The following is a 14,198-nucleotide window of genomic DNA, read 5'->3' on the forward strand; positions in this document are numbered from 1 at the left end:
AACAACACGTAAAATTTGCAATGTTAAATTATTACAATAAAATTATTACAATAAAACCTTATTTAAAAACGACAATATAAATTAAGATATAATTTGTAGTTCCAAGATGGTGTTAATAGCGCTAGTCATTAAAATTCTTTGATGTTTTAAGCACTTTATTTTTCCGTCTGGTTTGGAAGAAAAGTTTTTGCTGTGGGGTGGTGGGTACTAAGCTCTGCCCCGTGGTGCAGAGTGGTAAAGCTGCAGTACTGCAGTCCAAGCCCTCTGCTCGTGACCTGAGTTTGATTCCGGCAGAAGCTGGGTTCAGGTAGCCGGCTCCAGGTTGACTCAGCCTTCCATCCTTCCGAGGTCGGTAAAATGAGTACCCAGCTTGCTGGGGGGAAAGTGGAGATGACTGGGGAAGGCAAGGGCAAACCACCCCGTAAAAAGTCTGGCGTGAAAACATCGTGATGAGACGTCACCCCATAGTCGGAAACGAATGGTGCTTGCGCAGGGAACCTTTCCTTTCCAAACAGGTATGTCTTACAGGCCCTGCGGAATTGTAGCATGTCCCGCAGGGCCCTGACCTCTTCAGGGAGGGCATTCCAGAGGGTCGGAGCAGCCACTGAGAAAGCTCTCGCCCTTGTGGTGGACAGGCGATCCCTTTGGCCCAGGGATCTTCAAAAGATTTTGGGAACTTGATTTTTCGTTCAAGCAATCTAGCGAATAAAAAATGCAGCCAGAGATCATCGAAGTCTATGAGAGGCGTTACAGCAAAACCACGTTCAGAACCACAGGCTAAATGTGATAGCTGCGGAGGAGAGGAGGATTTCCAAAGCACAAGGCAATGCAGTGCTTTCGGATGGCTACCCACAGCGATAAATATTTGCGACGATTGGATTGTGCTTCTGCATTTTAGACGCTTGCAATTATTGGATTGTGCTTTTCGGCTGTGGTTTCCGGGATTTATCACCGTGCATAACCATTGCCGCGTTTGAAATTACTGGGTTTCTCTGTGTCGTCGCGCGTGCGTCTTGGAAAATCGAGGGACGTGGCGTTTGAGGCGACTGGAGCAGAACGGGCTTTGCGTGGGGGTTCTGAGACGCGTTTTGTATTTTCCCTCCCCAAAGCGAGCTCTGTATGACTTCCCAGGCCTTCCCTGCTATGTGCCGGAGGTCGCGTGGCTGGAGCATGAACTCCAGAAACAAGAAGCAAACAAAATGCTCTTGGCACAGAGGGGAGGGCTGGGGGAGAGATTGAGACGCACAGATTTGAACATAAAAGCATAAGAGAAACCTGTTGGATCAGGCCAATGGCCCACTCAGTCCAACACTCTTCACCCTTTGGGGTGAAGAAGGACTTCCTTTTATCCGTTCTAACCCGGCTGCTCAGCAATTTCGTGGGAGTGCCCACGAGTTCTTGTATTGTGAGAAAGGGAGAAAAGGACTTCTTTCTCTGCCTTCTCTATCCCAGGCACAGTCTTGTAAACCTCCATGTCACCCCTCCTACAAGCAGTCCGGAGGGCAGGGGCAGGCTTTATCCAGCCACCCCTCTGAATATCCTTCAGGCCCCCAGTCATCAGTCATCAGAAGACTTCCAGGTGCAGACACAGACACGCAGTAAAAATACCCCCAAAAAGATCCCAGGAGGACCATAGCAACAAGATACACTGATAATATTCCTTTTACTTGAAAACGTTTTGGCTCTCACCGTCTGGTCGGTTCAGAATTCTAGATTTCCTGCCCTCCAAGGTAGGCCATAAGAACATAAGAAGAAGAAGACTGCAGATTTATACCCCGCCCTTCTCTCTGAATCAGAGACTCAGAGCGGCTTACAATCTCCTATATCTTCTCCCCCCCACAACAGACACCAGAGCCAGTTTGGTGTAGTGGTTAAGTGTGCGGACTCTTACCTGGGAGAACCGGGTTTGATTCCCCACTTGCACCTGCTAGCATGGCCTTGGGTGAGCCATAGCTCTGGCAGAGGTTGTCCTTGAAAGGGCAGCTGCTGGGAGAGCCCTCTCCAGCCCCCCCACCTCACAGGGTGTCTGTTGTGGGGGAGGAAGGGAAAGGAGATTGTGAGCCGCTCTGAGACTCTTCGGAGTGGAGGGCGGGATATAAATCCAATATCTTCATCTATCTCACAGGGTGTCTGTTGTGGGGGAGGAAGGGAAAGGAGGTATTGTGAGCCACTCTGAGACTCCTTGGAGTGGAGGGCGGGATATAAATCCAATATCTTCATCTACCTCACAGGGTGTCCTGTTGTGGGGGAGGAAGGTAAAAGAGAGCCGCTCTGAGACTCTTTGGGGGTGGAGGGCAGGATATAAATCCAATATCTTCTTCTTCTTCTCACAGGGTGTCTGTTGTGGGGGAGGAAGGTAAAGGAGATTGTGAGCCGCTCTGAGACTCTTCGGAGCGGAGGGCAGGATATAAATCCAATATCTTCTTCTTCTTCTGTGAGATGGGTGGGGCTGAGAGAGTTCTCCCAGAAGCTGCCCTTTCAAGGACAACCCCTGCGAGAGCTATGGCTGACCCAAGGCCATTCCAGCAGCTGCAAGTGGAGGAGTGGGGAATCAAACCTGGTTCTCCCAGAAGCCATGTTGGATCAGGGCCAGTGGCCCCTCCAGTCCAACACTCTGTACACACAGTGGCCAAATAAACCAAGTGTCACCAGTAGGTCCTCCAGTGGGGCCAGGACACTAGAAGCCCTCTCCCCCCGCAGCTCCAAGAATACAGAGCATCACTGCCCCAGACAGAGAGCCCCGACAACAACGCGTTTTCAAGGAGGCCACTGAACAGGGCAAGCAGAGGGGTATCCACCGAAGCGTTGAAAAAGCTGGCACCGATGAAGCGTTTCCCTTGCTCGCTCTTTAAGGGATTATTGGTAGGCTGGCACGGAGCCAGGGCAGCCCGAGCCAATTAATTTTCCTAGCGAGGAGGCCGCTGTTTAACCAACAGCTTCCTGAGACGCGTGCAAAGCTGCCAGGGCCATCTGCTGGCCATACGGGAGGCTGGTCTCGGGGAGGTGCAACAGCAGGCTGCTCATTCCCAGCCAGGTGAGGATCCCCTTCGCCGAGCAAAACCGTAGGCTGCAGAGCGGCCAGCGTCTCTGAGCGTGTGCAAAGGGCCATCTCGCTGCAGGCTTTTCCCCACTCCTGGTGCCTTGGCCCTCTTGAATCCCTGCTGTGACAGCCATGAGCTCTGACGGCTTTGGAAGAGAAGAAGACTGTAGATTTATACCCTGCCTTTTTCTCTGAATCAGCAGCTCACAATCTCCTTTATCTTCTTCCCCCGCAATAGACACCCTTGTGAGGTGAATGGGGCTGAGAGAGCTCTGACAGAAGCTGCCCTTTCAAGGACAGTCTCAGAGCAGCCTACAGTCTCCTTTACCTTCCCTCCCCTGCAGCAGACACCCTTGTGACGTGGGTGGGGCTGAGAGAGCTCTCCCAGAAGCTGCCCTTTCAGGGACAGAGTCTCAGAGCGGCCTACAATCTCCTTCACCTTCCTCCCCCACAACAGACACCCTGTGAGGTGGGTGGGGCGGAAAGAGCTCTCCCAGAAGCTGCCCTTTCAAGGACAGCTCTGCACAGTGCTGGATTTAACCTTATGGAGCCCCTGGGCAGTCGAAATGTTGAGTTAGAATTGCAGATTTATACCCCACCCTTCTCTCTGAATCAGAGACTCAGAGCGGCTCACAATCTCCTATATCTTCTCCCCCCACAACAGACACCCTGTGAGGTGGGTGGGGCTGAGAGGGCTCTCTCAGAAGCTGCCCTTTCAAGGACAACCTCTGCCAGAGCTATGGCTGACCCAAGGCCATTCCAGCAGCTGCAGGTGGAGGAGTGGGGAATCAAAGCTGGTTCTCTCGGATAAGAGTCCGCACACTTCACCACTACAACCAAACTGTCTCTGGAGCTGGACCGACTAGGGGAGGATGGGTTCAGGAGGAATCACAGCAGTTGTATGGAACATTTCAGAGAGAAGCAGAGACTGAAAGGCATATGTGGTTCCTTTTGTTAGAACCAGCTGCTGTAACACAGGCTGGCCTAATCTCACCAGGTCCCGGAAGCTAAGTAGGGCCAACTCTGGTTATTTTTTGTATGGGAGACCACCAGGGAAGTTCAGGGTTGATACACAGAAGCAGGCAAATGGCAAACTACCCCAGAAGACCTCTTGAAAATCCTGCCCCTCCTTCTAGGGGTGCCATCAGGAGGTCCACCAGCGCCATCAGGAGGTCCATCAGTGGGGCCAGGACACTAGAAGCCCTCCCATTGTGTCCCCCCAAGCACCCAGAATACAGAGCATCACTGCCCCAGACAGAGAGTTCCAACAATATGCTGTGGCTAAGAGCCACTGATGGACCTCTGATCCATATGTTTATCCAATCCCCTCTTGAAGCTGGCTATAAGAACATAAGAGAAGCCATGTTGGATCAAGCTAATGGCCCATCCAGTCCAATGCTGTGGGTCACACAGTGGCCAAAAAACCCCAAGTGCCATCAGGAGGTCCACCAGTGGGCCAGGACACTAGAAGCCTTCCCAAGCACCAAGAACACAGAGCATCACTGCCCCAGACAGAGAGTTCCAACAATACACTGTGGCTAAGAGCCACTGATGGACCTCTGCTCCATATGTTGATCCAATCCCCTCTTGAAGCCCTCTTAAAACCAAGATATGTTTATTCAATCCTCATCTTGTCTTGGAGTTCTCCCCAGCTGCAGCAACTCCCACATCGCCTTCCAGGTGATGGGCTCTCCTCCAAAGGAGTGTTTAACCAAGGCTGGACGGCCATGTAAGAGCAATGCTGATTTTGGGAACTTTGGCAGATCATGAGAGGGAGGGCAGGAAGGGTTGCATCAGGGCCTCTCACGGCCTTTTCTTGCATGCCCAGGGAAATGCTAATCGCCACTTTGGGGTCAGAAAGCAATTTTTTTCCAGGGCGGTTTGGCCAGGGATCCTGGAGAGTTTTTTGTTTGTGCCATCTTCTGGGCATTGAGCAGGGGGTCACCGGAGAAGTGTTTGTGAGTTTCCTGCATTGTGCAGGGGGTTGCAGTAGATGACCTTGGAGGTCTCTCCCTGCTCTATGAGAGCCAGTTTGGTGCAGTGGTTAAGTGTGCGGATTCTTATCTGGGAGAACCAGGTTTGATTCCCCACTCCTCCACTTGCACTTGCTGGAATGGCCTTGGGTCAGCCATCGCTCTGGCAGAGGTTGTCCTTGAAAGGGCAGCTGCTGTGAGAGCCCTCTCCAGCTCCACCCACCTCACAGGGTGTCTGTTGTGGGGGAGGAAGGTAAAGGAGATTGTGAGCCGCTCAGAGACTCTTCGGAGTGGAGGGCAGGATATAAATCCAATATCTTCATCTACCTCACAGGGTGTCTGTTGTGGGGGAGGAAGGTAAAGGAGATTGTGAGCCGCTCTGAGACTCTTCGGAGTGGAGGGCGGGATATAAATCCAATATCTTCATCTACCTCACAGGGTGTCTGTTGTGGGGGAGGAAGGTAAAGGAGATTGTGAGCCACTCTGAGACTCTTCAGAGTGGAGGGAGGGATATAAATCCAATATCTTCATCTACCTCACAGGGTGTCTGTTGTGGGGGAGGAAGGGAAAGGAGATTGTTGGCTGCTCTGAGACTCTGTTTCAGAGGGAAGAGCGGGGTATAAATCTGCAGTTCTTCTTCTTCTTCTTCTACTTCTTCTTCTATGAGGGTTAGCTGCAATGGAACTTTCCACCAGTGTGCAAGGCTGAGCGTTCTCTCGAGCTCTTTCATCAGAGAAAAAAAAAGGTAGTCAATGGCAGGGAAAAGCAGCCCCTGAACTTAAGGCCAATTCTTTGTCTCTTAATATCAATTTGAAAGTAACGATAGGTGGAGCTGGTGGATGGTTGCACCATTGCCTTTCTTGCAGGAACAAGGAAAAATGATAGGTGGCCCTCATATGTCCTAGTAAGGTTTTAAGGTTTTTGTCACACTGTTGTTGTTGTTTTTTGCATGCCTAAGAACATAAGGGAAGCCATGTTGGATCAGGCCAGTGGCCCATTCAGCCCAACACTCTGTGTCACACAGTGGCCAAAAAACCCAGGTGCCATCAGGAGGTCCACCAGTGGGGTCAGGATGCTAGAAGCCCTCCCAATGTGCCCCCCCCCAAGCACCAAGAATACAGAGCGTCACTGTCCCAGACAGAGAGTTCCAACAATACACTGTGGCTAAGAGCCACCGATGGACCTCTGATCCATATGTTTATCCAATCCCCTCTTGAAGCTGGCTATAAGAACATAAGAGAAGCCATGTTGGATCAGGCCAATGGCCGATCCAGTCCAACACTCTGTGTCACACAGTGGCCATAAGAACATAAGAGAAGCCATCTTGGGTCAGGCCAATGGCCCATCCAGTCCAACATTCTGTGTCACACAGTGGCCGAAAAACCAGGTGCCATCAGGAGGTCCACCAGTGGGGTCAGGATGCTAGAAGCCCTCCCAATGTGCCCCCCCAAGCACCAAGAATACAGAGCGTCACTGTCCCAGACAGAGAGTTCCAACAATACGCTGTGGCTAAGAGCCACTGATGGACCTCTGATCCATATGTTTATCCAATCCCCTCTTGAAGCTGGCTATAAGAACATAAGAGAAGCCATGCTGGATCAGGCTAATGGCCCATCCAGTCCAATGCTGTGGGTCACACAGTGGCCAAAATACCCCAAGTGCTGTCAGGAGGTCCACTAGTGGGGCCAGGACACTAGAAGCCCTCCCAAGCACCAAGAATACAGAGCATCACTGCCCTAGACAGAGAGTTCCAACAATACGCTATGGCTAAGAACCACTGATGGACCTCTGCTCCATATGTCAATCCAATCCCCTCTTGAAGCCCCCTTAAAACCAAGATATGTTTATTCAATCCCTGTCTTGTCTTGGAGTTCTCCCCAGCTGCAGCAACTCCCACATCCCAACGCTGCCACCATCCGGTGCTGGACTGAGCAGTCTCAGCTGGAGCTCCTTGCTTGCTAGCCCCACAACGGAGACAGGCCCAGACAGGGGAAACAGAAAGAGGTGGCACCTTAGTGGAAACTGCCTCCTTTTCTTTCTCTTGGTCTCGGTTAGTGGTGGGCTCCCTGCTCGAATGTGGGAATTGAGAGATGCCCAAGAAGAGAGCCAGTTTGTTGCAGGGGTTAAGTGCGAGGACTCTGGGAGGACCGGGTTTGATTCCCCCCTCCTCTGCTTGCACCTGCTGGAATGGCCTCGCAAAGCTGTTCCTAACAAGAGCAGTTTCTGGCAGAGCTCTCTCACGGTCTGTTGTGGGGAGGGGAAGGGAAAACAGATTGTAAGCCACTTTGAGACTCCTTCAGGTAGTGAAGGGTGGGGTGCAAATCCAACCACCACCTCCTCCTCCTCCTTCCCTTCTTCTCCTCCTCCTCCTTCTCCTTCTTCTGTTGATTTTCAATGGCTAGGTGTTTGGGGGCCTTGGTGTTGGGGGTGACACAGTGGGAGGTCATCTAGTGTCTTGGCCCCATTGGTGGACCTCCCGATGGCAGCTGGGGTTTTTTTGGCCACTGTGTAACACAGAATGTGGACTGGATGGGCAATTGGCCTGATCCAACATGGCTTCTCTGATGTTCTTATGGGGACATGGAGGAGGTCTTTTTCACCTTGTATGTCCTCCTTGCAATTGTCAAGAGACAACTGATATGCTGGTGCTGGAAACTGGATGCACCCAAGTAGGTATTGAGCAGTGATGCTCTCTTGGAATCTTAAGACAAAGAATTGTCAGACATGATAAAGGATTCCCTTCTTGGGGAACATATGAAGCTGCCTAATACTGAATCAGACCCTCGATCCATCAAAGTCAGTATTGTCTACTCAGACTGGCAGTGGCTCTCCAGGGTCTCAAGCTGAGGTTTCCCAAGCCTATTTGCCTGGACCTTTTTTAGTTGGAGATGCCGGCGGTTGAACCTGGGACCTTCTGCTTACCAAGCAGATGCTCTACCACTGAGCCGTCATCCCTCCCATAAGAACATAAGAGATGCCATGTTGGGTCAGGCCAGTGGCCGATCCAGTCCAACACTCTGTGTCACACAGTGGCCATAAGAACATAAGAGAAACCATGTTGGATCAGACCAGTGGCCCATCCAGTCCATCACTCTGTGTCACACAGTGGCCGTAAGAACATAAGAGAAGCCATGTCGTGTCAGGCCAGTGGCCCATCCAGTCCAACACTCTGTGTCACACAGTGGCCATAAGAACATAAGAGAAGTCATGTTGGGTCAGGCCAATGGCCCATCCAGTCCAACACTCTGTGTCACACAGTGGCCATAAGAACATAAGAGAAGCCATGCTGGATCACGCCAGTGGCCCATCCAGTCCAACACTCTGTGTCACACAGTGGCCATAAGAACATAAGAGAAGTCATGTTGGATCAGGCCAGTGGCCCATCCAGTCCAACACTCTATGTCACACAGTGGCCATAAGAACATAAGAGAAGCCATGTTGGATCAGGCCAATGGCCCATCCAGTCCAACACTCTGTGTCACACAGTGGCCATAAGAACATAAGAGAAACCATGTTGGGTCAGGCCAGTGGCCCATCCAGTCCATCACTCTGTGTCACACAGTGGCCGTAAGAACATAAGAGAAGCCATGTCGTGTCAGGCCAGTGGCCCATCCAGTCCAACACTCTGTGTCACACAATGGCCATAAGAAACATAAGAGAAGCCATGTTGGGTCAGGCCAATAGCCCATCCAGTCCAGCACTCTGTGTCACACAGTGGCCATAAGAATATAAGAGAAGCCATGCTGGATCAGGCCAGTGGCCCATCCAGTCCAACACTCTGTGTCACACAGTGGCCATAAGAACATAAGAGAAGCCCTGTTGGATCAGGCCAGTGGCCCATCCAGTCCAACACTCTATGTCACACAGTGGCCATAAGAACATAAGAGAAGCCATGTTGGATCAGGCCAATGGCCCCTCCAGTCCAACACTCTGTGTCACACAGTGGCCATAAGAACATAAGAGAAGCCATGTTAGATCAGGCCAGTTGCCCATCCAGTCCAACACTCTGTGTCACACAGTGGCCAAAAAACCCAGGTGCCATCAGGAGGTCCGCCAGTGTGATCAGGACACTAGTGAACACTGGTCTGGGTGATCCCAAGATAGCAAGGTCTCTTGGTGGCTGTTAGCTGTAGCTTGTCCACAGAGGGTCTTGTGGGGAGTGGAGCTGGGGGACTCGCCCTTCTCCATGCAAGTGGGTGGCAGCTAACAACCCCTCCTAACGGGGCGGGCTCTCTGGTTTCTGCTTGCAGATCAAAAACGCTGCCGCCAACGTCCTGCGGGAAACCTGGCTTATCTACAAACACACCAAATTGCTGAAGAAGATCGACCACGCCAAAGTCCGGAAGCACCAGAGGAAGTTCCTCCAAGCCATTCACCAGTAAGCGGGGTCCCGTTTTCTTCCGCATGGGCGCCTCTGCTTGACAGACTTCGGAGGTAGCAGAGTCGGGAAAGGTCTCAGCCTGCCGCGTGGGATGGCTGCTGGTGGCCAGAGCTGGCAATACAGGCGAGGGGGATCTGAAGTATGAGTCAGTTGCGAGGCAGCTTAATACCCAGAGGGGAGGCCATAGCTCGGTGGCGGAGTACGTGTACTGCATGCAAATTCACTACCACAGGAGGTGGTGGCAACGACATGCAGAGATGGCTTCAAGAGGGAATTGAATCAGCATCTGGAGCAGAGGTCCATCAGTGGCTATTAGCCACAGGATATAGTTGGAACTCTCTGTCTGGGGCAGTGATGCTCTGTGTTCTTGGTTTCTTGGTATTAATGATAGAGGTTTACAAGATTATGCGTGGGATGGAGAAAGTAGAAAAAAGAAGTCCTTTTCTCCCTTTCTCACAATACAAGAACTCGTGGGCATTCGATGAAATTGATGAGAAGTCAGGTTAAAATGGATAAAAGGAAGTCCTTCTTCACTCAAAGGGTGATTAACACGTGGAATTCACTGCCACAGGAGGTGGTGGCAGCTACCAGCATAGACAGCTTCAAGAGGGGATTGAATAAAAATATGGAGCAGAGGTCCGTCAGTGGCTATTAGCCACAGTGTATATATATATATGTGTGTGTGTGTGTGTATACACACATATATTGGCCACTGTGTGACACAGAGTGTTGGACTGGATGGGCCATTGGCCTGATCCAACATGGCTTCTCTTATGTTCTTATGTTGGTGCTTGGGAGGGCCAACAGTGTGAGGACTTCTAGTGTCCTGTCCCCACTGATGGACCTCCTAATGGCACCTGGTTTTTTTAGCCTCTGTGTGACACAGAGTGCTGGACTGGATGGGCCATTGGCCTGATCCAACATGGCTTCCCTTATGTTCTCTTAACAGTTTATTTACAGTGTCAAACTATAGGTGGGCACTAAAAAAAACTTCTAGTGCAAAAGTGAAACATATATACAGTAAAGGCTGGTGAAAATAAATAAAAATCCTGACGCATCTGACTAGGTGGCCAAACTTGTTTAATATAAGAGCCACATAGAATGAACGTCAGATGTTTGAGAGCTGCAAGACAAGAAGGGAAGGGAGGGAAGGAAGGAAAATGGAGGGGTGGAAAGAAAGCAACTAACTTTAAATGCACTCTGCAAGCCACTGGCTGGCTTGGCTTACAGAAGTGATTTCAAGAGTGAAATGCCTTCTCCAAGCCAGCCGACGGTGTGAATGGGGGCTTTGTGAGCCACACAATGTGTGTGAAAGAGCCACATGTGGCTCCCAGATGTCAATATGGCCACCCCTGGACTAGACATTCCCTGCCTCTATTGCCAAAACTCATCCCTTGAGTAAGGGATCTCTCCTGCTGCCTCCTCTCCTGCAGCCTTTTCCAGAGAGAACACCCTTCCTTTCCAGCCAGGCCTTTTACGCTTTCCTCCCAGGTCCCACCCCTCTTTGGCTAGTTTTCCCTCCAAAACCTCTTCACCCAATCGGAGGGACAGAAGGGACTCTGGGAGATGTATGCCCACCAGCAACTCCTAGGCAGGCTTCTCCTTGCCCTCTAGGCTGCACTAGGCCTCAGATCATGACACCCCCAAAGCTGTTTTCTTTGAGGATGCTGCAGAAAACTCTTCCTGTTTTCCCTCTCCATGGCGTTTCAGCCACTGTTCCAGGGCTGCGTGCCCCAGTGCCTCGCTTTTATGGAGAAGACGTTTGTGCTAATGATTTGCTCTTCTCCCTGTGAACAGTGTTGGCGGTGGTGAGCAGCCATCAAAATATAGAAAGGCTCTATAAGAAAGTAATAGCTGCACATAAAGGTGGTGTTGAGAAGTCAAGGTCAAGCATCAGTTGCCAGAGGGTGGCTGGTTGAGGTGTCTCGCTCGCAGCTTGGCCTGCTAGGTCTCCAGTTTCATCCCTGTCATGAGAACATCAGAAGAGCCCTGCTGGATCAGACCAGTGAGGGTCCATCCAGTCCAGCATCCTGTCTCACACAGTGGCCTCAACCAGTTCCTCTGGAGGGCCAACAACAGGGCAGAGAGGCTGAGGCCTTTCCCTCATAAGAACATCAGAAGAGCCCTGCTGGATCAGACCAGTGAGGGTCCATCCAGTCCAGTATCCTGTCTCATACAGTGGCCTCAACCAATTCCTCTGGAGGGCCAACAACAGGGCAGAGAGGCCGAGGCCTTCCCCTCATAAGAGCGTCGGAAGAGCCCTGCCGGATCAGACCAGTGAGGGTCCATCTAGTCCAGCATCCTGTCTCACACAGTGGTCTCAACCAGTTCTTCTGGAGGGCCAACAACAGGACACAAAGGCTGAGACCTTCCCCTCATAAGAACAACAGAAGAGCCCTGCTGGATCAGATCAGTGAGGGTCCATCCAGTCCAGCATTCTGCCTTACACAGTGGCCTTAACCAATTCCTCTGAAGAGCCAACAACAGGGCAGAGAGGCGGAGGCCTTCCCCTCAGAAGAACATCAGAAGAGCCCTGCTGGATCAGACCAGTGAGGGTCCATCTAGTCCAGCATCCTTTCTCACACAGTGGCCTCAACCATTTCCTCTGGAGGGCCAACAACAGGGCTGAGAGGACAAGGCCTTCCCCTCATAAGAACATCAGAAGAGCCCTGCTGGATCAGACCAGTGAAGGTCCATCTAGTCCAGCATCCTGTCTCACACGGTGGCCTCATCCGGTTCCTCTGGAGGGCCAACAACAGGGCAGAGAGGCTGAGGCCTTCCCCTCGTAAGAGCTTCAGAAGAGCCCTGCTGGATCAGACCAGTGAGGGTCCATCCAGTCCAGCATCCTGCCTCACACAGTGGCTTCAACCATACCATACCTTAGACCTTTATTGGCATTAATACAAAAATACAGTATACTTTAAAACCAACAGTGACACTATAGAATATAATAAAACCTTAGAAAAAACCAGCAAAAGTTAAATGACATAAAATAGCAGTAGGCTATGCATGAGTAAAAGCCTCTCTGATTTGGATCGCAACCTGTAAAAAGCAAGCAACATGAGTAGTGACAAAGTTCAACCAGTTCCTCTGGAGGGCCAACAACAGGGCAGAGAGGCTGAGGCCTTCCCCTCATAAGAACATCAGAAGAGCCCTGCTGGATCAGACCAGTGAGGGTCCATCTAGTCCAGCCTCCTGCCTCACACAGTGGCCTCAACCAGTTCCTCTGGAGGGCCAACAACAGGGCAGAGAGGCTGAGGCCTTCCCCTCATAAGAACCTAAAAAGAGCCCTGGTGGATCAGACCAGTTGCCCATCTAGTCCAGCATCCTGTCTCACATAGTGGTCAACTTGTTCCTCTGGAGTGCCAGACTAGTTTAATATAAGAGCCACATAAAAAACCTCAGATGTTTGAGAGCCACAAGACATGAATGTCAGATGTCTGAGAGCTGCAAGACAGACAGGAAGGAAGGAAGGAAAATAGATAGGGGAGGTAGAGGTAGAAAGAAAGCAATTTTAACTCTATTCTCCAAGCCAGAGAGAAATGCCTTCTCCAAGCCAGCTGACAGGGCAGTGGGAACTTCGAGGAGAAGAAGAAGAAGATATTGGATTTATATCCCGCCCTCCACTCCGAAGAGTCTCAGAGCGGCTCACAATCTCCTTTCCCTTCCTCCCCCACAACAGACACCCTGTGAGGTAGATGAAGATATTGGATTTACATCCCGCCCTCCACTCCGAAGAGTCTCAGAGTGGCTCACAATCTCCTTTACCTTCCTCCCCCACAACAGACACCCTGTGAGGTAGATGAAGATATTGGATTTATATCCCGCCCTCCACTCCGAAGAGTCTCAGAGTGGCTCACAATCTCCTTTCCCTTCCTCCCCCACAACAGACACCCTGTGAGGTGGGTGGGGCTGGAGAGGGCTCTCCAGAGTCACACAATATGTGTGAAAGAGTCACATGTGGCTTCTGAGCTGCCGTTTGACCACCCTGCTCTCAATGGATTAGTGGTCTAATTAAGCATAAGGCAACTTTATGAGTGTTTTCAAGGGGAGGGCCCATGTCTTAGTGGCAGAGCCTCTGCTTGGCCTGCAGAAGGCTCCCTGTTCAATCCTCGGCGTCTCCAATGAAAGCACCGGGCAGCAGGTGATGTGAAAGACCTCCGACTGAGTCCCTGGAGAGCTGCTGCCAATCTGAGTAGACAATATTGACTTTGATGGACTGAGGATCTGATTCAGCGCAAGGCAGCTGAACACCTCCCACAGGGACTCAGCAGGCGGTCTCTGCTTCCTCAGGTGTGACAGGACGATTTCCTCACCTGTAAAACGAAGAGGGGACAGGATTGTCCCCTGGGGCTAAGAGGAGAGTACCTGCTGAGCGTGCAGAAGGTCCCAGGTTCGGTCCCCAGGACCCCGGTTGAAAGGCTAAGTCTATGTAAAAGACCCCCCCCCCCCCACCACCAGAGACCCTGGAGAGCTCTGCCAGTCAGCGTGGACATGACTGGCCTTGGCATGATAGAGGGTTGTAAGATTATGCCTGGGATAGAGAAGGCAGAGAAAGAAGGATTTTCCTCCCTTCCTCACCATACGAGACCTCGTGGACGCTCCGTGAAATTAATGAGCAGGAGGTGGAGAACAGATCAAAGGAAGCCCTTCTTCACCCAAAAGGTGATCAATACATGGAATTCACTGCCACAGGAAGCAGTGACAGATACAGGCACAGAAAGCTTCAAGGGGGGATTGGATAAATAGATGGAGCAGAGGTCCTTGAGTGGGCTCTTAGCCGCAAAGTATAGATGGAGCACTC

The 14,198-nt window shown here is 51.3% G+C and overlaps 1 protein-coding gene across 1 annotated transcript in view; it reads left to right on the top strand.

Moving 5' to 3' along the window:
* KCNN3 (potassium calcium-activated channel subfamily N member 3) overlaps window positions 1-14,198 on the top strand; it is a 220,184-nt gene that overhangs the window by 192,887 nt on the left and 13,099 nt on the right. The window contains exon 6 of the mRNA XM_060255425.1: window positions 9,264-9,391. Within this exon, the coding sequence (XP_060111408.1) occupies window positions 9,264-9,391 (128 nt within the window). The remainder of the gene's footprint in view (window positions 1-9,263; window positions 9,392-14,198) is intronic.

This window comes from Heteronotia binoei, chromosome 1 (genome assembly GCF_032191835.1).
Source record: "Heteronotia binoei isolate CCM8104 ecotype False Entrance Well chromosome 1, APGP_CSIRO_Hbin_v1, whole genome shotgun sequence".
NCBI classification, from domain to species: Eukaryota; Metazoa; Chordata; class Lepidosauria; order Squamata; family Gekkonidae; genus Heteronotia; species Heteronotia binoei.